Below are 26,586 nucleotides of genomic sequence, written 5' to 3' on the forward strand. Positions count from 1 at the left end.
TGACTTTGTGGGAACATGGGTGAAATTCTTGGGTAGCTTATAAGGGCCTTTGGGCCAATAGCCTAGCATCATCCCATGAACCTATGCTTAGGAGGATATATGAAGGATCGGAGATGAAAACTAAAGTCGCTGGGGGTCCTCTCTGATAATCAACTGCTTGAGCAGAGGATCCAGGCAGGGGTGTCTTCTCTCCCCTTTGCTATTCGCATTATATTTAATCCCATTGGCAAAGAAAATAAGGGACTCAGAAATTAAGGGATATAACTGTTAAGGTAGTCAAGAAACAGTGAATTTTGGTGAGGACAAAATGAAAGCCAGTGATGCATAACAGAGTGGTGATAAAGCTGCAGAGAGTAGCATCAGAAATGAACTGCAGACATGCAGTGCTACGTATGAAAGCATCACTCATGGGAAGCTCGCTGTTTGAAACTGTTGAAAAGCAAGTAGAGGAGTCAGTCAAGAGCATGTACTGAGGAAAATATTACATTTAGCTTTCATTATTTTACTGCAGTGATAAGAAAGAGAGGTACATGATACAGCTCAAATAAAGTGGCAGTGTTGTCATTTGGCTGTATAATCTCTGCCAGTACAGACATTTGGATTACAGCCTGTAAGACTAATAACTAAACTAATGAAACAACAGGCTGCAGCTATACATGGAAATGCAGAACTCAGCACAAAAAAACAATAATAGGTCAAGTGAAACAACAGAAAAAAAAATTATATAATACTCCTTTGGAGAACGGTACTACCAGACACATTATAAAATGCTTTCATTCTAATTTTGAATTGGAAAAACTGCACAGATTGTTAAAATACATAAAGTAAATGAAACTGACAATGAACAAATCCAGTAATTTAGCAAGATGCAATGCCTGTACTACAAAATACATTCAATGTGGATTCCAAAGTAGGCACTAAGTAACATGAAATGCAAGGAATACAGAACTCTGTGTACTAATGCTTGTGAGTTAAATCCAGGGTTGCCAGATTTCCAGCAAAGCAGGTAGGGACAAAAAAAAAAAAAAGAAGGTCTCTCACGTCAAAGTGAAGACCAAAAAAAAAAAAAAAAAAAAGGTCTTCGGCGGCAACTGAAGACCAAAAAAAAAAAAAGGTCTTTAATGCGGTTCCGCATTAAAGAACTAAAGAACTGAGCTCACTCTGCCTGCAATAAACACGGAGCTTCTCGTGTTTAATGCATTGCAGTTCCGCATTAAACACGAGAAGCTCCGTGTTTAGCGATTTTTGATTGGCCCGTATACCGGCATATGGGCCAATCAAAAATCGCTAAACACGGAGCTTCTCGTGTTTAATGCGGAACACAAGAAGCTCCGTGTTTAGCAATTTTTGATTGGCCCGTATGCCAGGTATACGGGTCAATCAAAAAAAAAAAAAAAAACAAACAAAGTGGAGGCTGGCCGGGATTTAAACCGGCAGGACGGGACTCGGGATCAGGCTACTGATCTCGGGACAGTCCTGCCCAAATAGGGACGTCTGGCAACCCTGGTTAAATCACACATGCTTTCTACAGACGTAGCAGCAAGTAATACAATCTATTATTTGATGAAGACAAAAGCCACTGGCTGAGCTAATTAACATCTCAAAAAAGACTGAATAACTCTGTTTACTAATCCTTTCCACAGAAACTAGAAGTCAGGAAAAGGCAAGTCATTAAAACATTTAGAAGACACCTTTCTTTGAAATTAACAAGCCACAAGCTAAAATAATGAATGGCTCAACCTAAAAGGTGTTGTGAGTAGGTCAGGAAAAAAGAAGGACTGTGATTGAAAGGCTGAAACTTCCTGTAGATAACCCTCCCCCTATCCTATACAGACAAGTCTCGAGCATGCTCAGAATTGCACACTGCTCAAGGTAAACATTGCAGAATGTAAACAAAGAAACGCTGGGATTGTCCCTTTAACACCTTTCCCCTCTCATAGACCTGAAATAATGCTTCATATAATGCTTTGTGTTAAGTCTTTCAATTTACATTTCACATTCCTGGACTGGTTCACAACAGAGAAAGCCTGCATTTGTTTAGCAAACTTACATTAAGGTCTTAAGCACTGCCTTACCTGAAACCAGTTCAAGCTCTTGTCCAATATGTATTTCTGTTATTGGTTTCTTTATATTGACTATGGCAAGGAACTTATTGATGATTTAGAACTAAATGAATAACTGCTTCAAGGAGGTGACTATATTAATGACTGAGCAATTCCTGTTTTTTCCCACAGGGAGTGCTGCAGATTTTTTGGAGAAAATGGACTTACTATAAAACTGTTCTTCATTAAAGTTGCTCCATTTGGTTTTCTTTGGACACTGACAAATTACCTGTATCTACAAGCAATAAGGCAGATTGATACCACTGATGTTTCAGTGCTTTTCTGCTGCAACAAAGCCTTTGTGTTCTTACTCTCATGGATAGTTCTAAGAGACCGATTCCTGGGGGTTAGGGTAAGTTTTTATTTATTTATTTTATATTTTACTTTTTATTTATTTGTACTACTTTCAGTGATCCACTATGGCTACCTGGTTGTGCTAAATATTTTGTAACTTTTGTTTTATTTTTCCTCCACAATCACCCACTCATTAAAGACCACAAACATCTCCATCTACTGTTTAGATAATAAAACATCATGCTGAGTAGCTCTTTCCTCTCCATGAATAATTAGCCAGCAGTGCATTATTTTTAGTTAAAAATGATGAATGAGTGAAGAAGTCTTGTGCTAATGGTTGGCAGTCATTATATGGTGAGACAGAAAGGGGTTGCAGTTGCTACCCATCTATAGAGTACTCAAGAAGAGTTTAAAATCAACCTGGTGAAAAACTGGCTGCAGCAAAATGTTGGAATTAACTCAGAAAAGACTAAACATTTTAGTTCAGCAATTGTTTTAATTAGACAAACATCTCACTGAAACAGAAATGATAAGAGTTATGCATATGCATGTTACACACTCTGATTCATGTATGTAGACTAAGAGAGGGCCCAGCTCAAAGGTTGAGAATGAGTCCCCTTACTAAGCTGGGGTCAAAATCCCCTTATACATCTAGTAGATCTGTCTGGAGACTAACATGCCTCCAAAAGCCATGATGGTCTCAATTACCTCTGATGTAGTTTAGGCCCCATTTTTGAAAGGTAATTAATTGCTAACTGTTCTTTTTTTACTGCTAGTCAGAAGATATATGTATTTTTCCAATAGTGTGTGTCCACAGATAAAACAAAGATACTATTTTTCCACAAGAATTCACACAGACTTACTCTACCTCTGATGTGTCAGGTCTGTGTCTGTCACAAGGTACACAAACACACATACACATACCGCACACTTACATACAGGCATTTGGAGGAGCAGCAGTCCTGCTTATATGTATGGCTTATCTTTGTGGTGTGGAAGAAAACCAAAGCACCTGGCTAAAGCATACACACACACACACACACGCACACACACACACACACACACACACACACACACACACACACACACACACACACACACACACTTACACAGGAAGGACATACAGACTCCACACAGAAGGAACCTCAGCCAAGAATATAAGCACTATGAGATGGCAATGCTTTTTGAAATATCACTATGTTGATGTTCATCTGCATTCACTTACATTTTACCAAGTCTGTCAAAGTTAGCAACTTATTATATACATTGGTAATGTCTGACTGTGACAGATAGAAAAAAAAATATGGCCAACTTAACTACATGTTTATATATGTCATCACCTCTACCCATCTGTACACATATAAGCCAGAGTAAAGATTCTTTTACAATAATTTTTCACAAATGTATGACATTGTGCAGATCAGCCACTGTTAACTGTCATCAGGCAACAGCACTGGTGAGTTACTTTTATCCACTGATTGTCTCGGTGTCCATCTATTGCAGTCACTTTACTGAATATAACTCAGATATCTGATTACATATTACAAATAAAAGCCACAGTAAAATATTTCAACTTTCTTTGCACAAATACATACATATCATACAAAGCCACATTAATGACTGTTTAATATGACCAAAGAACAGGAGGGGTAGTAATTTTTATCCACAGTCAGTCCCCATATAAAACAGTAATAGCTAATTTGTTGAATCTGTATATCTCAGATGTCTAACTGTGGTTAGAAATGGCCATGGTAACGTATTTCAACTTTGTTTTACATAAATACACAATAACCACAGCAAAGCATTCCATCCTGCTTTACTGAAATCCACATTTGTCCTACAAAGCCCAATTAATGACTGTTTGATCGAATAACATCAGTGCCACTCATTTTTATCTGTAGACAGCCTCTATATCTGTTAATTATGGTAATAGTGTTGACTGTTTTTGTTGAATGTGTATACCTCAGATGTCTGCTTATGATAAAAATAATAAAGGCCACACTAATGCATTTCAACTTTGTTTCAACAAGTACACAGTACTCACAATAAACTAATGTATTTTGATTCATACACATGTACACTTGTCCTGTAAAGCCAGATTAATGATTTAACTTGATCAATGTTCTACAAAGCCAGATTAATATATATTTACCTTTGTTCAAATGACAGCAGAGTCAGTCACTTTCATCCACATAAAAAGTCATCATGACCTGCAAATATAGACATACTGCTGTCTATGAATGCCATAAATGTCTGATTATGATTTAAAAATAGTGGTCACCATGAAGTACCTTAGGTGTTTGATTATTATTAATATAATAATGGCCATAATAATGCATTTTGGTTTTATTTCTCAAAAACACACAATAGCCCTGATAAGCCTAGCATCATGTAATATTAGCCAGAACAATATAGTTTAACTTTGTTTCATACAGACACACAGCAGCACTGCCAAGCCTATCAAGTCCTAGAATTAGACATATAGTACAGTTCTATGTAAATATTTTATGGTTTATTGCAATTTTATTTTTTTTCTCTCCAATTACTGTATTTATCCTTTGCAGGATTACAAAAAAGACAAAGCTTGCCTTGCTGCCCAAGTCCAGTTCTGCAGCAACAGGCCAACATATTCAAACTTCAGAAATACCATTGTGACATTTCTGAAATAAACAAAATATGATTTATTGTAATTGGTTTTCTATCTTTTCTAGCTGCCCACTTTATTGTTCATTAAGAAATGGAGTTGTTATCTTATAATAGTTTTACTAGTACATGGGTGCTTCCAAGTGATTTAGGACCTGGGCAGTTGCCCAGTTTGCCCACAACACTGACACTACCAGTACCTTACTATGGCATCATGAGGTATCAGATAATCAAAAAAAAAATGAATAGTATAAGTGCTAACAGAAGTTGTAGACAACCCTACCAGCATTGGGGAGCAAGAGAAAATAAATGAAAAGAGGATAACAGTTAGACAATAAACTGATTATAGGTTCATTGGTGTTTACTAAGTTTACAACTACAAGGGCCTTTTTAAGCCTAACCATGCATCCCAAATCTCTGACAAGTTCTGATACATTTGATAAGTGTAAGCTGCATCCTGGGAGATGCACCATTTACAGGTTGTCTGTGTCTATTAGACACATAGGTGCCAAACCAGGGATGAATTTCCAGTTCCCCATCCAATTTTCCAAGTTGCACTTAAATTGGGTAGTCTCTGGGATACATACCTGTCTCTCCAGCAGTTCTATTTATATCACAGGCAAGCTTTAAGTCTTTAAAATGGGTTATTCTGTTGCTGTTTGTTTTGTGAATATGCAGAAGGTCCATCAGAGTGGGGTCTGACAATGCCCTGAATGCCAGGCATAGATCTTCCCTCAAAAGCCTGCATGAGACAAAATACAGGGATAGGGCTTTGAGGCGGTCTGCATAGGACATTTTACTTACACCCTGTATTCTTTCAGTGAGGAACCTCTGTGAACATTCCAATTGTTGGATATGCCTGGTTAGGTACATACCAAATGGGCATTGTACTCAATGAAAGGGCTGATGAATGCCAAATGCAGCGGAACAATGACTTCCTTGGAATTAGATGCCATACCTTTGTTTATAAGTTGCGCAACATAGAATGATTTCCTCACTACTGTATACACATGGTGCTCAAAGGCTATATTACTATCTATGCGTGTCCCTAAGTCCCAGACTACTAGGTCAGCTCTAAGGGGTGTGTTGTCAATATGATAGTTACCAGGGATGAATGAGTTCCCAAAGGATGCTATTATACATTTCTTGGCATTTAGTTTTAGCCCATGGCTCCAGTTGATTGTCTGTGTCAGCCCCTCCTGGAGAACATCTGTGTCAGTGTGGGATTCAATGACAGCTCCTAATTTACAATCATCTGCAAATTTAGTCAACCAGAGACCACTTACATTGGCCTTGACTTCAGAGAAGGAAATGCTAAAAAGGACCTGTCCAAGGACTGATCCCTGAGGGAATCCACATGTAACTGGCCTTTTTGTAGAGGAGGACGTCTGAGTTCTAACTTCCTGGGTCATGTCTGGGAGCCAGTTGGCTATCAACTGGGTGACATACGGGTTTGTACCGAACCTCTTGAGTTTGTCAACAATACCTGAGTGGGGTACTGTATCAAATGCCTTGTCCAGATCAAGGTAGGCAGTGTGAACCATTTTTCCCTCATCCATTACTTTGGTTACCTTCTCAAAGAAGTCCACCAGGCTAAGTAGGCATGATCTGCCTTTAAGGAAACCAAAATAGGTTGGGTCCAGTGTCTGGAGGTTTACTATATTTCTACTGATCATCTCCATGATAATTCTTTCCATGGCTTTGCGTATACCACTAGTGAGACTTATGGGTCTATGGTTTCCAAGGTCTGTAGATGGCCCACGTTTGTGCAGAGGGATGACTGTTGCTGTTCTCCATTCATGAGGCACAAAGCCTCTTTGGAAGGTACAATTAAATAGCAATTTCATAGGCCCTGATAGGTCATGTTTCATGCTACTTAGAAGGCATTCTGGGATATTGTCTGGGCACATTGATGCAGTGTTATTGGTATTAGAGAGAGCATTAAGGACCTGTTCCCTAGTGATAGTATGGGGGGATTAAGCTTGATGGTATTTCCTGAGGGAAGGTTGAGTGGGAGAGAGGGGTAAAGTTGGAGCTGAATTTATCAGCCAGGAGGTTTGTTGTATCTTCTGGCTCAGTGTATGTGGCTCCATTTACAGTAAGCCCTGCACACAATAGTGTATTGCCTTTGAGGTTGTGGACATAGCTAAATAATGTTTTGTGGTTATCCTTGGCAGTGGCAGCTGGTGACTTCAAATCAAAGGGGGGCTGCAGAAGACAGCGGAATGGGTGGGGTCAATGGAGGTGGGAGTGGTCAACCAGAAAGGGGAGGGGCTATACTCAAAACCACAAAAACTGCAACTTTAAATATGCTACCCTGGATGCCAAACCATCATTATGAGAGTCCAGTCAAGACAAAATGAAGCGTAGAAGAAAAAAAATATTTCAATCTATTGGCTGCATGACAGCTTAAAAATAACATACACTGTCAATCTGGGTAACTTTTAGTTCGCAAGTAGCTATTAGGCAATGAATTATCAAGCTATTAACAGCTTAGCCAGAACACTCAACATCAGAAGTTAATCTCCTGCCTCATGGAAGAACCAGGACTTGTATAAGAGCACAGTGGATCTAGGAGATTTGGACTTTCGATCCATGAAGACCGTAATAGAGATCACCACTGAATCTACAGGAAACAGAATACAGACAAAGGGTGGCCAGTCTGTACACATAGCTAAGGGATGCAAGGCCTGTGACTTCTTTGGTTTGGAAGCCTCTGCAGTCTTTAAAAGCCGAGTGATATTTCTATAAATATGTACTAAATGAGGCAATATATTCACTAATGGGGTATATAAGCAATGGGTACTTGGACATAAAGCTGCTTTGGCTCTGGAAAAGATGCTCTTGGTTACTTGTTGGATCATACAGATAAACTATATAACTACAGTGAAGATAGTATGCTCAAAGGAAAGACAGTCATCTCAAGGGTGTCTAGATCTCTAATCAATGACAGTACCATTTTAATGGGTGCATCATCTATGTATTACAATAAATAATTTATTTTAGCAAAGTGGACTATACTATATTTTTGGCATTTAGGCCATTGCTTTGCACCAACTGCTTGCACAGCTCAGTCAACTCTGGAGTACCTTCATGTTGGCAGGTGCTCAAATAACAATCCCTAATTTGCAATCATCAGTGAAAATTTTCTAACTACAGACCTGGGACACCAACTTGTAGATTAAAGAAATAATGCCAAACAGGAGAAGACCCAACATTGAACCTTGACGGACGCTACTTGTGACATTCACACAATGAATGTAACACCTGCAACTTTACTGACATGCTTTCTGTCCACTCATCCATTTGCTATTCATCTTACTGCATATATTGGCTTATATGTATGTTCACCCATTTTTCCGTGATGCCCACACGATGGACAATAGTGAATGCCTAGGCCACATCCAAGTACACTATGCATGCACAACCGCCTTCATCTGCACAAGTTACCCTTTCAAAGTTTACAAGCTTATGAAAGCAGAATCTGTCTTAAACAAAATCAAGCTGATGCAGCTTAAGGGTTAATAAAATTATGAATATCTATAACTATAGGACAGAAATTATACGTTCCATGGGTTTAGAAACAAGTAAAACTGGTGTGTCTGTAATTACCGGGGTTACTTACTGGACCTCTCTTATGCAGGACCATTTCAATAGCTGTTCTCCAGTCCTCAGGAATGAAGCCTGTTAAAGAGGTTTAACAAGATATTCCGCTAAGCCATATTTGGAATTAAGTTACCTTGCATATTATCAGGGCCCATGAATGTGGTGTTCTTCATTTTAGAAAGGGCTGGTAGAACTTGTTCCATACTCAACTCTTGGGATATCATAAACTGAGGAGTTAAGGAGGCATTTATGATAGTGGGTGAGAGACAGAGTCTGTATTAAATTTGTTGGCTAGGATAACTATTTCTTTGGAATCAGAACAGGTGAATCAACTGCCCTTCTAAAGCTGTATTTTAAAGTTTCTGCCCAACTGTTGCCTGCAAACCACCATAACGTACATGAATAACCTGGAACATTAAATACTATTTTCTAATAAGCAGCAACTAGTGCATAAGGTTACTACTGTGATTGTTACTACTGGGTCATAATAATCAGTCATAATCCCCACTTTGGCATGAAAACTATTTTATTTGGCTTAACCAGGAACAAGGAACCCCTTCCAATATAATACATGCAACTAGAATGGGAAACTACAACATCTAAACCCCAGCATGACTTTCTATTTAAATCCTTTGTTTAAAACCGCTTTTTTTTTCACTGCTTAAAGCTGTGAAAAATAGCCTTCTTTAGCACATATACATGTCAGTTGCAAACTGTGGTGAAAGATATATTAAGGAAACATATTTAACCACAACTGGCAAAACTTTATGTACTGGTTGCAACAATGATTTCACATCTGGTTGCTTCATGTGACATATTCACTATGTCACAGAGACTACAGTCCTGAAGTCATTCTATTGACTCAATGGGCTATCCTACTGATAGTTCAAGAGAATCATGGCAATACTATACTGAAAAAGGCAGGATGTCGAGACTCTTGCTGCAAAATGCACAATGACAGCAGCTGGGCAAATATACAAATGTTAAGTCCTTCACCACCAACCCACAAGGTTTCTTCCATAATTTATTGTTTTTCCTTCCCCATATGACACAAAGTGATGAACAACCAAGGGTAGGGTTGCCACCTTTTCAAATGCCCAAAGTGGGACATTTTTGGTACAAATGTCAGATTTTGCAAGGCGAAACATACCCACGGCCAGTACAAAGGACAGAACTTCACTTTTTTGCATAAATAAAATCTTATACTTGTAGCATTTTAGTTGCTTATTCTGTTTCTTAAAATATTTAGGTGTTTCAGATACAAAATAACTGTTTTATGCAACTATTACATAAAATATAGGAAATAATTATGTTCTAAAATCAAAGGACAGTTGCCATTTTTACAATTTTTTTTGCAGGACACAACTGCCCAAAGAGGGAGTGCCCCTCACAACATGGGATGGGTGGTAACCCTAACAGAGACCGCGGATAGTATCCAACACGCTGCTTTAAATGATATGCTACAACTAGATGAAGTCACAAGTACTTTATTTTTCGCCAGGGTGAGCAATACATAAAACTCACTCAGCTCTGCTTTCAGCATTTGCATTTAACTAAGTTCATTTTTTACCAGACTTCATTACCAAAGTATTATGCTCTAAACATTTCACAGCAGACCTCTAGCTACATCACTTTCTGTAAACTGATTCTCTGTTTTGCAACTTATCTCTAATGGCGACAATACTCACTAGCCATTTGTGTGCGACGTCGATTTCACACAAGCTATATGGGGGGATCTCATCGCGACATACTCTTTGCCATCCTACCAAGAAGTGACAGACTAACAAGATAAGCAATTCAGTTCTGACTCGGACATTTCTTGGTACCAAGATACTTGTCACGCATGCAAAATAACCCAACTACTGGGCTATATTTAACACGTTTAATGACAGAAAGTGTATGCGCCTTTCACTCACCAAAGACCCCCCACCAAGCAATCCATTCTCACCACGGCTATATTAACCGATGTCATCTAACATGCGTAAAGATAAGAATTAACTCTACATTCTGTAAAACTTACTCGCCATAATACAACTCGAAACTGGCCACCCTTGCTAATACAACCTAGCCCTTCCACAACAAAGATTTTTACCATCCCACACTCAAGTAGCACAGCCTTCTCCACCACACAAGAAAAACAGCGAAGTCTAATTGAGCAGATTAGCTGTGATAAATCATCTCATACCTCTCAAACACGAGAAACAACTCTAAACTAACATTCTGAATCCTACTCCTTCGCTCCCTGTGGAAGACTACCCCTACTCCTCAACAAACACATGCAAGTTAGCCTAGATAACTCCAATAGGAAAGAGCACATCATGCAAAGTTCACCCTGATGGGTTCTGCAAGTACCCACCAAATTATCTCTCAAAACTGCATTCACGCAGATGCTATCAATCCCACTAATATTAGCGTTCATTATTAAAATTAACTGTACCGAAAAATAAAGACAGATTCACTTCTTGTTCACTTTAAGTGTTTACACTACTCACTTCATTACTCCTGTAAGAGGGGCGAGCCAACAACAAAAAATTTTGAACTTATTTGCGCACCACAATGACCATATGATATCTAATAAAAGTTCAGTAAACCAGACTGACTGTTCATTTACCACATGATGATGGTACACATATATTTTCAAGTAAGCAAAAGTTTACGACTTAAATAATTATAGAATGAAATAGTAACACACCTGCTTTTATAAATTTCCAGAACAGCTGAAAGAAAGAAGCAGCAAATAAATCCACAGTCCTCCTGAGTGCCTCACTCTCTGTGTAATTTAAATCCCAAATTTGTCTTGTGCCAAAAAACAAAAGAAATGCTTTCAATCAACCTTAACAGTAATAACAGCAAAAAAGTGCTAATTAGGTCCGTCCAATGCCGAAAACTGACTGACTGATTCTCGCTCTTTTCCCAGCACATAAAGCCCGGGAAGAGAGCGACAACCAATCAGCAGCATTTGCCCAGCAAACACGTCATGATGTGCCTGCGGACGTCGCACTCCGAGCCCCTTCCTATTCTATGCGGTTTGTGTCTCAACCGCATAGACTTCTGGGCATCACAATGATGCCTTCATTGCTCCTCCGGGCTGCAATGAAAACAATGCAAGAATTTAGGGGGAAAAAAAAAAACACTGTTTAAAACCGCGATTGAAGTGCGCAATGCACATGCACATACTTTCGAGTCGCGGACTCGAAATTTAAAGTGCAAAAAAAGATTTTTTTTTTTTTTTACATTAAAAAAAAAAAACTACACAACTAGTCAACTGAGCTGAGGGGGCTGCAGTCCGGCAGTCCGATGCCACGAGCCACCCCTGATCCTTGGCCTGGGAGGCCAAAATTATCTCAAATTTGGCTTTGGTAGACTTTATTTGCCCTCTGTGTTGTTTGTTTAGTTTGATGAGACTGCTTTTATCCTGCTGGCTGCTGTACCTCCTAAATTTTGCCATGATTTTCTTCCTTTTGTTATACAGCCTTTTGATTTTGTAATTCTACCAGGGTGACTTGTTTTTAGAGTTAGTTCTGTACTTCTTCCTGGTGGGTACAGCTGCCTCTATGCAGCTATTAACATGCTTGCACAGGATTTCTGTGAACAGTTCTGCATAGGCAGAAGTGTTCTCAGGGTTTATAGGGGCTTGAAATTTGGCCAGGTTAACATTTAACAGCAGGAGGTTAGCCTTAGAGTAGTTCCTGAATATCCTAAATTTAGCTAGGCATCCAGGTTTTATATTTACTTCCAAGAAGACCATTATGTGGTTTGACCTTACTGGGGAAGACATTACAGTAGGGGGTGTGAACCACTCTCCCATATTAGTGAGGACCAGATCCGGTATGGTTGCCCCCTGTTTGGTGTATTGACTATCTGGTCCAGAGAGTTTGTGTTTACATAATCCTGGTATCTCTGCATGTATGTTTGGTATCTTATAGGATTCCCACTTAATAGTCAGGTAATTAAAGTCATCCATAAATGTGGTATTTGTTTGGATGGCTAGTGTTTCTAATAATTTTAAATACATGGTATGGGGTTCCAGGTCATAGAGGGGGACCTATAGATTACAAAAAAGTGGTATTGGATTTTGCCTATGGTGATTTGAACATGGAGCAGCTCAAGTGCATTGTCCTGTTTGACCAGCCTTGATGTATATTTATTTTTCATGTAAATAGAGACACCTCCACTTTTAGTCCTTGCCTATGAAGTAGCTGGTCTAAATGTGCGGAAGGCATTATAACCTTGCACTTTTGGTGTGCTCTCTGTGGCTTTAAACCATGACTCAGTGACCATACAGACATCAGCATTCTCTAGGGTGAAGAGAGCTTTAGGGAGTGGTGTTTTTTTTATTTAGACTCCTAGCATTGAGCAGTAATTGCTTTAGATTTTTTTAGTTTTGATTTGCTATGTCGGAAGTACTTTCAGTTTGGCATTGCCTAAAAAAGGCACTATGAGGGAAGACAATGTTTTAGCTAATATTTGAAAGCCTAGAAGGGAGAGGTGCAGACCATCCCTGGCAAAGCAGTGTGGTCTGTTGACCATCTCCTTCCATGCTGACAAATATTGCACCCCCTTAGAATGACACCAGAAACTAAGCCAATTATTAAAATCAAAACCGAAAAAATACACTGGGAGCTCCCAATAAGAGGAACGAGTCATAGAAAAAGTTTATTCGAACTAAAACGGATTAACACTTTCAATAACCAACTAGCGTTTACAACAAACTAAAACAGATTAACGCTTTCACTGAACAACTAGCATTTTCATAACAACTTCTTCAGATACATTTCACAGTATAACAGAACTTTATATATTTAATTGAATAAAAATGTAAATGCCGACATTGGTCCATCTAGTAATTGGTTAATTACATAACAGAATCTTAAAGGACAAGTCTCTAAAACTTGAATTTGATTTAAAACCTGCCTATTGATGTCTGTTAGCAACATCATGTACAATAACCATGACAAATATACAGTACCATTATAAAAATGTGCAGTAACAATTATAAAATATATATATATATATATATATATATATATATATATATATATATATATATATATATATATATCATAATTCAAGTTAATAAATTTTAAAAATGTAAATATAAATAAGGAAAGTAATACAAATAAAAATATGAATATTAATCACCCTTTTGGTAAAAATAATAATGATGAATATATATATTGTAATATATATTGTAATTTTTTGATAATTTTAATAATTTTTTATAATTTGTTTTCCCCTTTTTTTTCGCTTGAGGTGTATACCAGGCGTTTATCCAGCTTTTGTTTTCTTTCATGTGTCTGTTCTTAACATGTCTAATTTTCTAAAGTAAGCTAAAGAAACAGACATAATTGTTTTTAATCTAATCACTTCCTTCTACTTTCCCCGACAACAAAATTAAATCCATTCCAGCCTGGTTCCAGTTTTTGGATGACTGCTGACATTATGAACCAGTCATGGCGGCTTCATCATTATTTTCCCATTGTCCTCATCATGAACAGTTATAACAATTCTCCTCTCAGAATGGACTGGATTTTTTAGGCTTTCTGCTTGCTGGGTTCTTTGATTACATGACAGCTTCCGTGTTTACAAAGACTTGCTCCAGTTGTGCTTGATCATTTTAAAGTCACTGTATCCAGGTTGACTCAAGGATTTGTTTGCACATTACTTATTCTACAGCATGCACTGGCACAAAGTAATGTTACTGAATGGTTAAGAGGATAACAGGTAGCAGGGAAAGGTCAATCAGTGTTTACATGATTTCATAATAATCATTCTTTTTGCAAACTGGTGTCACCTCAGCTTTAAAATGCATAAGTACGGTAGTTTTAGGCATGCAGGGTGTGTACCCTCTCTGCAAAAAAGCATCTTTTTTGCATTTACACATTTCCATAAATTCTCAGTCTCCTTAAGTGCATATTCATATAGCTTATATGTACTCAAAGCAGCAGATTTTATTTTAAAATAAACAATCTAGTGTGTGCATCTACTAACATAGTAGACCCCAGCTTCTAATCTGTGAGGTACCATCCTGCTGTTCTCTGTATTTGCTGACCGGTAATTGATTGGTGTATTTAAAGTGTGTTTATAAATTTGTTCGTAGGAAGTTACTAGGCTAATGACCCAAGGGCCCTTACAAACCTAGCCAAATTTTACCCTTCTTACCATGATCAGCACTTATTGCCCCTGTCCAAGAGGGTTACAGTTGGAACCCTCAGGTGAATTTATGGTAACTCATCCAATCGTACAGATTGTGTTTGAAGAGGTCCAATGAGGTGCTCTGTTTGATGCAAAGTGGGAGTCTGTTCTAAAGGTGTGGTAACTTCTGGAAGACAATAGGATTAATGATTCTACTGGGGAATGAACCCAGGACCTTCTGCATATAAAGCAGATGTAATAACCACTACACTACAGAACCTTCATCTTTTAATTGAGTCAATTCCATTCAAATTATTGTCAAGTTAAGAGTAAAGAAAAAGAAAGAGATGATGCAGAAAGGAGTAGGTTCCTATATAAAGCAAAGAAAACATAAGAAAAAAAGATGTATTCTTGCTTCTTTTTTCTTGAGAATGCACAAGAGGACTAAGTTAGCTGATGTCGATTGGTTGCTTTTTTTCTTGCTTCCTTCGCTTCTTCAAATAAAATCCAAGTGGAAAAAAATAACTTGTCTAAAGTTAAAACCAAATCTGGTGATGGTTATGAGGAACTCAGCCGAGCTGATGAGGCAAATTAATGCATTTTATGCTCTTTTTCTTTGGATACAGGTTGAAAATTATGATGACTTGATGATGTTAACTTATGAGCAATGCAGCTGAGAATGCAATGTAGAGAAAAATAGAGTTATTGGATTAATCAGATGTACCTGAACTATTCATAGGAGCAGTAATCTATCAGCCCCTACACATATAAATGTGAAAGAATATGGTGGTGTCATTTTTCTATCTGCCTCCATCCCCATTGCCATACTCTAATCTAACTCTGTATACTATGTAAGAACTCATCCTATGTTAAGATAGAGAGACAGAAACATAGGGACTGATAGCAGAAGAGGACCATAGGCACTGACAGACGAGAACAAAACATATCGGAATTTATGTTAAAACAGCAGCTTCCTTGTGTACTGTATAATAATAATAAAGGTTACAAAAATGCATCAACATTCACCCATCCTGATTCTGCACCTGTTCCCCATACATCTGCTATGCTCTCTGGAATCAAAATCCAACTTTACCTTGACTTGTTCAAGTTGTGTTTTAACATCACAAATCTGGTCCTTTCATCGTCATCAGTCCATAATCCCAGCTCATTTAACACTTACTTTTTTTTACTGATTAAAAGCCTACAACAAAGAAGGTGCTGACAAAAATATATTTCATATTATCATGGGTATGACTTGGTGGACTATTGCACATATTCAGGAATGTATAATGGCCGATGTCTTTACTATTATTGTTTACTTATTAAGGTACTTTGGTACCCAAGTCATGACCAGCTCAAGTACCCTGTTATCAAATTGTAAAATAAATAAATAAACATCGGTCGGTGCACCATTCATTATGAGGTTCTATATTTTTATCCATTAAGTGGGTGGATAGGTGTCAAATCCCTCCTGATCCTGTATTAGATTATTCAGATTATAAGAGAATGGATGACTAATGCCAGAAACAAGGCACGTGGTCTTTATGGTAGGCCAGAAGCAGGTAGTAAGGCCCATAAGCATGTTGTTGAATAAGATGATCCCACTAGCAGTTGCGAGATGTTTTGAGTAAACAGCATTTCTTTGTGGGATGTGAACAGGTTTGTTCTGTACATAAAAAGAGCCAGTTCTTTAGAACTATAACTTGTTAAATTTGACCTTGTTTTACTTTCTTTTTTACTGTAATGGAGCCCTTTGCTTTACTTAATGTATGTGTTATCTGTTAAAGTGTAGATGTGCCATGCAAATGTGTGAATGTTAGAGAAACCTCAATATGTTTGCTTTATTTTCTCTCAGTAACCTGTTCCCCTTAAGACTGCAGTGGGAGTGCTACCCTACAGTGAGTTATGTTTATGCCCAAATGATGATTTGTGATGTTCCCCTAGAAGAATGAAGGTGGAATACAAATATAATTTCCGTGGTACATAACCTAAAAACCAAAAGTGAAAGTCTTCAAACTGCTGAAGAAGCATATTTCTAATTATTTGTTGCTTTTGAAAATGGGGTGTTTTTTATAGTGGTAGAAACAGATTCACATTCCAGTATTGGCATTAGAGTGCACCACTGGGGAGGTCCTTCACTCCTGAGGTGCAGTCCCTCAGATATGATGATAAAAACTTTCCATCTGTCTGAGTTAGTTTTAGTTCAGTTGGATGTAAAAGATCTAACAGTACTTATCAGTAAGAGGAGGGGAATTTCCCCCTCATCCTGGCTACATTTTTGTATGTCTATATAAATATCATTCTGGATCTCCACTTAAAATACATGCTTTGTGTGGTTATTCTGGTCAACAATAGTTAAATAATTCAATGCATCTATGACATAACAGCATGATGTAAAAGTGGACTTTATATAGTATGTGGTACAAAAAGGTTTCTGAAACCAGAAAACTGACATGGGCATAACCACACTCAAAAATGTGACAGTGGGCAACAGTGTGAAATAGCAACAGGATGCCCGGGTACTTAAGTAGGAGAAAGTGAGGAAAAATTAAGGTCTGTGTACACTTTTGCAGTTAGATGACATCTGCAGTATGGAGTTTAGATGTGGTAGCTTTATGTCAAAACATATGGGAAGAGTAAGCTTACAGGAAGGCCAATGTAATACTAAATATCAGCCAAAAGTCTACTGCAGAAGGAAAAAGGTATATGGATTTGCATTTAATGCAACAGAGGGTAGAGAATGAGGCATAGAGATTACCAGGGATCTTAAATGTGTAAATTAAGTGTTATCAGAATTGAAATACCTAAGCAACATCAAATGCGTTAATTAGGGAAGCTACTTAATTAAAAAAAGGATAACAAACTTAGGAAGCATGTAATTCACACTGAGGAAAGACCTTTTTTGAGTAGCATTGGGAAATTATGATTTATAATGATATTGGCATGTGGGTTGAATGGATTCACAAAGAAACTGATTGAAAAAAAACAATGATATTTTTTTGGTGTGCTTGGGGCAGATATAAAGTGTTAGAGGAGAGAATGAAGATGTTGAGGTTGTTTGCTGGACTAACAGGCAGGAAAAATAGAACATCTGAAATTTGTGCTGTCACATTCCCTGACACTATGAATTTAATGACAGGTATTGTTTTAGTTTGCAGATTTTCTAAACATTTACTAAGAGTACATACCCAGTGTAGGGGCTGAACTGACACTAGCCCATGAGGTCAATAACACTGAGTATTTTAAATGAGATAAAAAATCATGTTATCCATGTACGAAGGAGAAAAACCTCAGAAAGGACATAGGCTAGTTGATGTAAAAGTGGACTTTATATAGTATGTGGTACAAAAAGGTTTCTGAAACCAGAAAACTGACATGGGCATAACCACACTCAAAAATGTGACAGTGGGCAACAGTGTGAAATAGCAGCAGGATGCCCGGGTACTTAAGTAGGAGAAAGTGAGGAAAAATTAAGGTCTGTGTACACTTTTGCAGTTAGATGACATCTGCAGTATGGAGTTTAGATGTGGTAGCTTTATTTCAAAACATATGGGAAGAGTAAGCTTACAGGAAGGTCAATGTAATGCTAAATATCAGCCAACAGTCTACTGCAGAAGGAAAAATGTATATGGATTTGCATTTAATGCAACAGAGGGTAGAGAATGAGGCATAGAGATTACCAGCGATCTCAAATGTGTAAATTAAGTGTTATCAGAATTGAAATACCTAAGCAACATCAAATGCGTTAATTAGTGAAGCTACTTAATTAAAAAAAGGATAACAAACTTAGGAAGCATGTAATTCACACTGAGGAAAGACCTTTTTTGAGTAGCATTGGGAAATTATGATTTATAATGATATTGGCATGTGGGTTGAATGGATTCACAAAGGAACTGATTGAAAAAAAACAATGATATTTTTTTGGTGTGCTTGGGGCAGATATAAAGTGTTAGAGGAGAGAATGAAGATGTTGAGGTTGTTTGCTGGACTAACAGGCAGGAAAAATAGAACATCTGAAATTTGTGCTGTCACATTCCCTGACACTATGAATTTTATGACAGGTATTGTTTTAGTTTGCAGATTTTCTAAACATTTACTAAGAGTACATACCCAGTGTAGGGGCTGAACTGACACTAGCCCATGAGGTCAATAACACTGAGTATTTTAAATGAGATAAAAAATCATGTTATCCATGTACGAAGGAGAAAAACCTCAGAAAGGACACAGGCCAGTTAACCACACTAGACCATTACCTAATGGCAGTGAAACATGTACTGCTGACTACTGTGCTAATGCATAAAATGAAACATGCTGCATGCATGAAATTGCATATCAAACTTGGATTCTTTGAGGCCATGGTTAGCAACCCATCATAGTGGAGTAAATCCTTTGAGCTCCATAGATTCCTGCATTTTAAATATTTCTCCATTAGCTGTTTGGGAATGATTCTATTTGTTTTGGGACTGAAGCTTAACGTAAGGACTCCCTGGGCTCGACTCCAAAAGAATTGTTCTTAGTATAAGTGACCACTTACACTGAGAGCAGGCTGAGAGCAGGTCTTTTGAAATTTGTCCCCTGGTGTAAGCCTGTTTATACATAGGCCTTACATTGAAGTAAGACACTATCACTCATAAGTCTTTCAGAATTAGGGCACACTTACACTGGGAGCAGCGCCCTGAGTTCAGGTGCATTGATTCGGAAATGCTCCGAATTGCAATCAATGGCCCAAATGCTAGAAATATTGGTAGCAGTCTTGCTTGAGACTAAGGTCTTACAAGGCTGGATTACCAAGCAGCAAGATTGCATCAGGATTATTGCATCTGATTTGAAGCAATTATGAGCAGATCTTTAGGATAAAATCACCATGATTTCCAGACTATGGCAGAGAAAAGAATTGCTGGAGGAAGAAATGCAGCATTCGCAATGTGTGGTAATATCAGACTGTCTGGAATACCAGAGACTGTAAAAAATCATGATCTTCATTATTTTTATAACACTTTTCTATCAGCGATGAATGATCCCATGGAAATGGATTGGGATGTGTACAGGATACATCGGATCAGCAGGAAAATAAAGGGATAGTTTGTGCACTTAGGCTTCTGATAATCCAGCTACATTCCTATGCTGCAAAGGAATAGGTGTTCAGTAACTTGTATTTCATATGTGGAGTGAAAAAGTGGAAGGTTAAGTTGTGCATGTTTACCAGGACTCTTCTAAGGCTGTGTACCTCTGAAGAGCTGAGTTTGAGTTTGCAGGAGCATGGTTTGAATTGAAGACTAAGGGAATCATTTCTTTAGTTAAGTTAATCAGTAGATCTGATTGTTATTATGGATGGCAAAAAGATGAGTTTCATTTCTACTGTAGTAGCTCATGAATTTTTGGAAGGTATATGAACTTATAAATCTAAAGCTGGGTATGCTTTACAGAAGAAAAGCAACCACAGTGTCAGCAAATGACAAACCAAAGTACGTACAGAAACACTGTGAGACAGCAGGAAGCAGCAAGCCAATCTTGTATGATTAAAAAGTAGATGTTTAATTTAATATTTTAAAACCAACATGGATTGAGCACTTTCATCCCCAGAAAACTAGGACTTCATCATTACAGAAGACTTCAAAGGGGATGGCTGGTACTCGGAAGTTACCAGAACACATGGAATGAAGCATGCCTGAAGCAAACACTTCCGTATTGGACTGGATTCTTAATTATTTGTGAAGAAAGGACCACTTGTTAGAGACCAGTGGATCAGATATTATGGTGTTATCCAAAAGGGGCAGGGAAGATTTTGTAAGTGGTAGCAATTCTAAGTCTCAAACTCTGTAGGAGGTACAGTGCTTGGAAAACTCAATGGATTCTGTTAAAATTATTGATTTACCCAACCCCCCTTCCCAAGATTCATTCCACTTGATAGGAGATGTGTGTGTCTGAAAGGAAGGAGAACATGAAGCAGATTTGGAGGGAATGCTCAGAAACCAAATAAAAGATGAGTCACAGAAGTAAGGAACTGAATTAAGAAAACTCAGCAGTGAGACTATGAGTACTTTGGACAGCTGTCATCCTGTACAAAGGACAAAGAACAATTAAAAGTTGGCTTAATAAATGTTAGACTGTGGTCTTTTGATAGTGATTTACTGACTGCTTATGTCATTAATTATATGCTATCTAAACACAGTCTCAATGTTACACATTATTTTCCTCACTTACTTCTTTTTTTCTCAGACATTTGCTATACTAGTTTATAAAATTGTAAGGAACTTTTTTTATTTTATTATTTTCTCTTGCTTATTTATGATATAAACAACTCAGATGACAAATAAAGTCTACTGAAGCTAAATTTGAGGTACATTTGACCGCCTGGGCTAATGCCAACTACAAGGCATTCTTTAGCTATGCCCACAACCTGAAAGGCAATAAACAATTCTGTGCAGAGCTCATTGTAAATGGAACCACCTATACTGAGCCAGATGATATAGCAAACCTACTGTGTGACAAATTAATCTCCAACTTTACCCCTCTTTCCCTCTCAACCTTACCTCAGGAAATAAAATCAAATATAACTCCCCCTGCTATCACTAGGGAACAGGTACTTAATGTTCTCTCTAAGCCCTAGAACACTGCATCAATGAACCCATACAATATCCCAGGATGCCTTCCAAATAGCACAAAATATGATGCATCAAGCACTCTGGAATTACTATTTAACTGTAGCCTCCAAACAGGCTTCATGCCTCATGAATGGAGAACAGCAACAGTCATCCCTCTGTACAAATGTGGGCCATCTATACACCCTGGAAACTACAGAGCCATAAGTCTCACTAGTCTTATATGTAAAGCCATGGAAATAATTATCATGGAGATGATCAATAGTGATATGGTAAACCTGCAGATCAATAGAGATATAGCAAACCTCCAGATCAATAGGGATATAGCAAACCTCCAGACCAATAGGGATATAATAAACCTCCAGTCAATGGACCCAACCCAATTTGGTTTCATCAAGGGCAGATCATGCCTACTCAACCTGATGGACTTCTTTGAGAAGGTCACCAAAGCAATGGATGAGGGCAAAATTGTTCACACTGCCTACCTTGACCTGGCCAAGACATTTGACACAATACTCCATGTCATGAAAGGAGATACTGACAGCCCAGCTATCTGGAATTTTGTAAATAATTATATGCCATTTTTTAATATTAACATGATTTATATAGAAGTGTAACAAAGAGAGATACTGTCAGCCCAGCTATCTGGAATTTTGTAAATAATTATCTCATTTGTGAATGTCAACATGATTCATATACTTGTGTTACAAATGTATTAGAACTGTATGTTATGTGTATATCAAACTGCTGGCACAGAAGTGTGCATTGAAAAGGGTTGTAAAGTACTGAGCTTTAAAAATGTATCCACAGTATACCCTACTGGAACAGAACACTAATGTACATACACTATTGTAACTGTTTAGATGTATATATTTTAAAGGGGAAGCTGGAATACAGAAGGTTAACTTGCAAAACTTCAGAAAAATTGATGAAATTAAATTACTTTATAGCCACGCCATAAAAACAGATATTATCTTTCAGTTTCAGTGCAGTAACGGACACTGTCTAGAACTAGAGGTTCACTGTATTGTCTAGGAAGTGTTTTTATTGTTTATGACTTCCATGATCTGCCTTAGATCTAAGAAAAGCCTTATGTATTTTCACAAGTAGATGCTAAATGCTACTAGCTGCATCAATGGTTGTTTTTCACCTGGGATAGTCAGATAACAAGAAGTGATGTCATCCTGCAAGCTACCCCAGCAGTAATATTTGAGATATTAATTTAAGAACTTTCTGAGAGAGATGGAATATTCTCTATTTTGTCTTTGACCTGACAAGAAGACCCATTCACTACATCTGCTTTGTTGCTCTGTAAGTAAGTTAACTAGGATGTAGTAATTCTTTTAGATTCAGTTAGAAATACAGTGAGGTACAGTTTAGATGTTTTCTTTATTTATTTGAGACTGTCCTGCAATGTTGTTTCAAATATTCCCTGTGATTTTGAACTCTGATGTTACTGTGATCATATACTGATTTATTATTACATATATTTAAACCTTTCATTGTGGCTGATATTTGTGAGACATATTTAAGTTCTGAGAGTACTTGCATATTTATTTGGTGACACTGTGGGACACTCCTAATAGCCTTGCTCTTGGTCAAACTACCATTTGTATTGATAGTAACATTACACAGTAAAATTGGACACCCTTTGTTAAGGGCCTTAAAGTAGCTGATAAGGACATGGCTGATGGCAGTGATAACTACCTTATAGTGTGGGCAGAAGCAGGCATAGCTAGTAAACCTGTGCCAGCCTTTTCCAGGTGTGTGTATGTGTGTGTGTGTGTGTGTGTGTGTGTGTGTGTGTGTGTGTGTGTGTGTGTGTGTGTGTGTGTGTGTAAATCAAACCTCAAAGTGCGTGTGGGTGTCAGCTACTTGAGCAGGGACACAAAGCACTGGTTGGACAGAGAGGGGTGCTGGAGGTCTTGGCTTGGCCACTCAGCTGAGATCTCAACCCTATAGACGTGGCAGTGGGGAGTCTTAATGATGATCTGAAAAAAGAGGGAGAAACCAGCCCCAAACTGACTGTGGTCTCTGTGTGCTCTTAAGGGAAATTGCACTTGATGCAGAGAGCTGCATCTGGAAATACTGTGTGTGTACCTGTCATCCTCCCAATGTATGCCCCCTCACTGTTGCCTGTGGTGAGGATTAAGGGTCCTTAATTCCTGGGCCAGTAGTGGGGTGTCATACCCCACTCAGCCATTGTTGACAAACTCAAGAGGCTGGGTACATGCCCATATGTCACCCAATGAATAGCAACTGGCTTACAGACAGGACCCAGGATGTTAGAATTGCGGAGTCCACCTCTACAAAGAGGCCAGTCACAAGTGGAGTTCCTCAGGGATCGGTCCATAGCCCGCTACTTTTTTGCATTTACTTCTCTGAAGTCAAGGTTAATGTCAATGGCCTCTGGCTGACAAAGTTTGCAGATGATTGCAAATTAGGAGCTGTTATTGAATCCCATGCCAACACAAATGTTCTACAGGAAGGGCTGACACAGACAAACAACTGGTATCACAACCATGGACTAAAACTAAATGCCAGGAAATACATAATAGTGTCCTTTGGGATGTCATCCACCCCCTGGTTACTATCATATTGACAACACACCCCTTAGAGTTGACCCAGAAGTCAGGGACTTAGGGACACACATAAACAGTAATCTAGCCTTTGACCATTATGTTTCTACAGCAGTGAGGAAATCATTCTATGTTGTACAACTTATAAATGAAGGTATGACATCTAGGACCAAGGAGGTCATTGTTCCACTGTATTCATCATTCATCAGACCTATCATTGAGTACAATGCTCCCTTTGGTATGCACCTCACCAGGCACACCCAACAACTGGAACTTCCACAGAGGTCCCTCACTAAACAAATACAGGGCATAAGTAACATGTCCTATGCAGGCCATCTCAAAGCCCTATCCCTGTATTCAGTCTCTTATAGGCTGTTGAGGGGAGATCTATGCCTGGCATACAGGGCATTGTCAGATCCCATTCTGGTGGACCTTCTGCATATCCACAAAACAAACAGCACAAGAATTACCTGTTCTAAAAACTTAAACATTGCCTGTAATATAAATAGGACATGCTGGAGAGCCAGGTATATATCCCAGAGACACTACCCATCTCTGGAATAGGCTCCCCATCCATGTGAAGCAGTGTTTCTCCCTAAGCCAAGAGAGGTATAGATACTGAGGTATCAAACTCCTGTCACACTGCATGAAAGTTCTGGAGATGGGGATTGAGCAGTTTGAATTCAGATCAGAGTGGAGAACAAGTGATCCCATGTTTGCAGTAAGACAGATAGTTGATGAGAAGCTAGAAATGAGGAACAATTTCAACTGTACATTACTACACTTGAAGAAAGCATATGACATAGTACCAAGAAAGTTAATTCAGGCAGTCCTGTGGTGGTTCAAAATCCTAGAAAAACTGGTAGAATATGAACAGTGTTTGGTCTCACAGAGGAGTTCCCTATGGGAGTGGGTGTGCCTCAGGGTTCATCTCTCAGCCCACTACTGTTCATACAGGTGATGGATTACCTTATTAAACAAAATAATAAAGGGGTCCAGCATTTTTTCAGCTATGCTTAACTTCACTGTACAACAGCAATATAGGGAATCCATGAGTAATAAACATTTAATTTGTCATAATTTAAATAAAAATGAATGGGGAGCTTTAAAAAACTTGTGTGCTCAACATGAATGAATTGTTAAGTCTGCTGACAAGGGCAACAAGACTGTGGTTTTGCACTATATGCAATATTTAAAAATGTGTATGGAACATTTAAATGATAGGAATGTATATGAAGACGTTTCTTTAGATGTATATATAGTGTCAATGAAACAAACTGAATTATTAGTGTGTAAGGGACATAGATTAGGATATTTTTCTAAGGAAGAAATGAGGAACAATTTCAACTGTACTGCAAACAGTATAACACCGTAACGAAAATATGGTTATAGAAATATACAGTAATATCTCTTTTTATAAAATAATTTTTAAATAAGTTGACTATCGTGAACATTACATTGGGAATTTTCATGTCAGCTTGCTTCATTTTTGGTCCAAGGTGGTCACTAATGGTTCTCAAAAAAGAAGTTTCTTAGCACCATTAGTTGAATATAACAGTTTCAAATTTAGTCTTAATTTTAATTTAAATTTAATGAAACTGGACATAAACTAACTAAAGATTGGAATGTAGGTTGACTGATAAAGTCTATGATATTTGTGATATGATTCCGGTTTTTGAAAGGAAACCCATTATTTATTATTATCAATACAACAATATTAACTGACAAAGGTTTTTATTTTAAAGAGTTTGTTATGGCATATTTGCTTTTTAGTATTTGTTAACATATATCTTTTAGGTTTATTTGTGTATTGGTTAGCACAATTACATTCATTATTAGAATGGTCATGTATTTAGAGTATCTGAAGGGGCCATTTAGAACAGTATTTTTAGGCAATAAAAATGGGGTAACATTGTGGACCTGGTTTTAAATAATAGTTTTTAATGCTTTTAACATTTAAGCAAACTGTTTTGGTATGTATTTTAATTGAAATGGCAGTTTGTTAATTGGTTAATTGACACCCTATTTAATGGGGCAGTTATTACAAGTGGATGTTTTATTTTTGTCTGAAGCCATGGGAGATACTAATGGTTTGCCCTTGTTTAATAAAAGTTCTAACATTTTCAAACAACTGTTGCTCTATCTGTTTGAAATTGAATATATTATCAAGCATCATTTTTTAAATAATTTTGTAATCTATTATTTCCATTATATTGATGATTTGATTTTCATAGTTTGTTTGCCTTTTTGGAATCCAGATCTCTGATTGTGTTAGAGATCAGGGAAAATAAAACTGGTCTGTCTTTTGATGAACCAAAGTATGGGCATAATATTGTATATCTGGATGTAAAATAAAGAGGTATGACAATGGAGAAGTTCTAACTTCCATACGCAGTAAGTTTGAAGACAGTGGCCAGTTTTTGCATGGTACAAGCTGTCACCCCTCCCCCCACCTTGCTGTCATCATTACCTTATGGTGAATTTTTACACTTGAGAAGATTATGTTATAGTGAATTAGATTTTATTAAAGAAATTAGGTTTATTGCTCAAATGTTTCTCTCTATGGGTATGACAAGTCTGTTATAGAGAATGCCTTATTTTAAGGGGGAAACTGTTAATAATGTA

The 26,586-nt window shown here is 37.8% G+C and overlaps 1 protein-coding gene and 1 non-coding gene across 3 annotated transcripts in view; one reads left to right on the top strand and one right to left on the bottom strand.

The window, feature by feature from the left end:
- The window catches only part of SLC35F3 (solute carrier family 35 member F3), a 1,790,855-nt gene that overhangs the window by 1,349,272 nt on the left and 414,997 nt on the right, over nt 1–26,586 (top strand). For both annotated transcript variants that reach the window (XM_044076176.1, XM_044076184.1), the window contains one exon: nt 2,235–2,454. In XM_044076176.1, coding sequence (XP_043932111.1) covers nt 2,235–2,454 — 220 coding nt within the window. The remainder of the gene's footprint in view (nt 1–2,234; nt 2,455–26,586) is intronic.
- Nucleotides 14,988–15,060, bottom strand: TRNAI-UAU. Its single transcript has one exon. It is a non-coding gene; the product is annotated as a tRNA-Ile (tRNA).

Source organism: Protopterus annectens, chromosome 1.part1 (genome assembly GCF_019279795.1).
Source record: "Protopterus annectens isolate FY-2018-M chromosome 1.part1, PAN1.0, whole genome shotgun sequence".
NCBI lineage: Eukaryota > Metazoa > Chordata > Ceratodontiformes > Protopteridae > Protopterus > Protopterus annectens.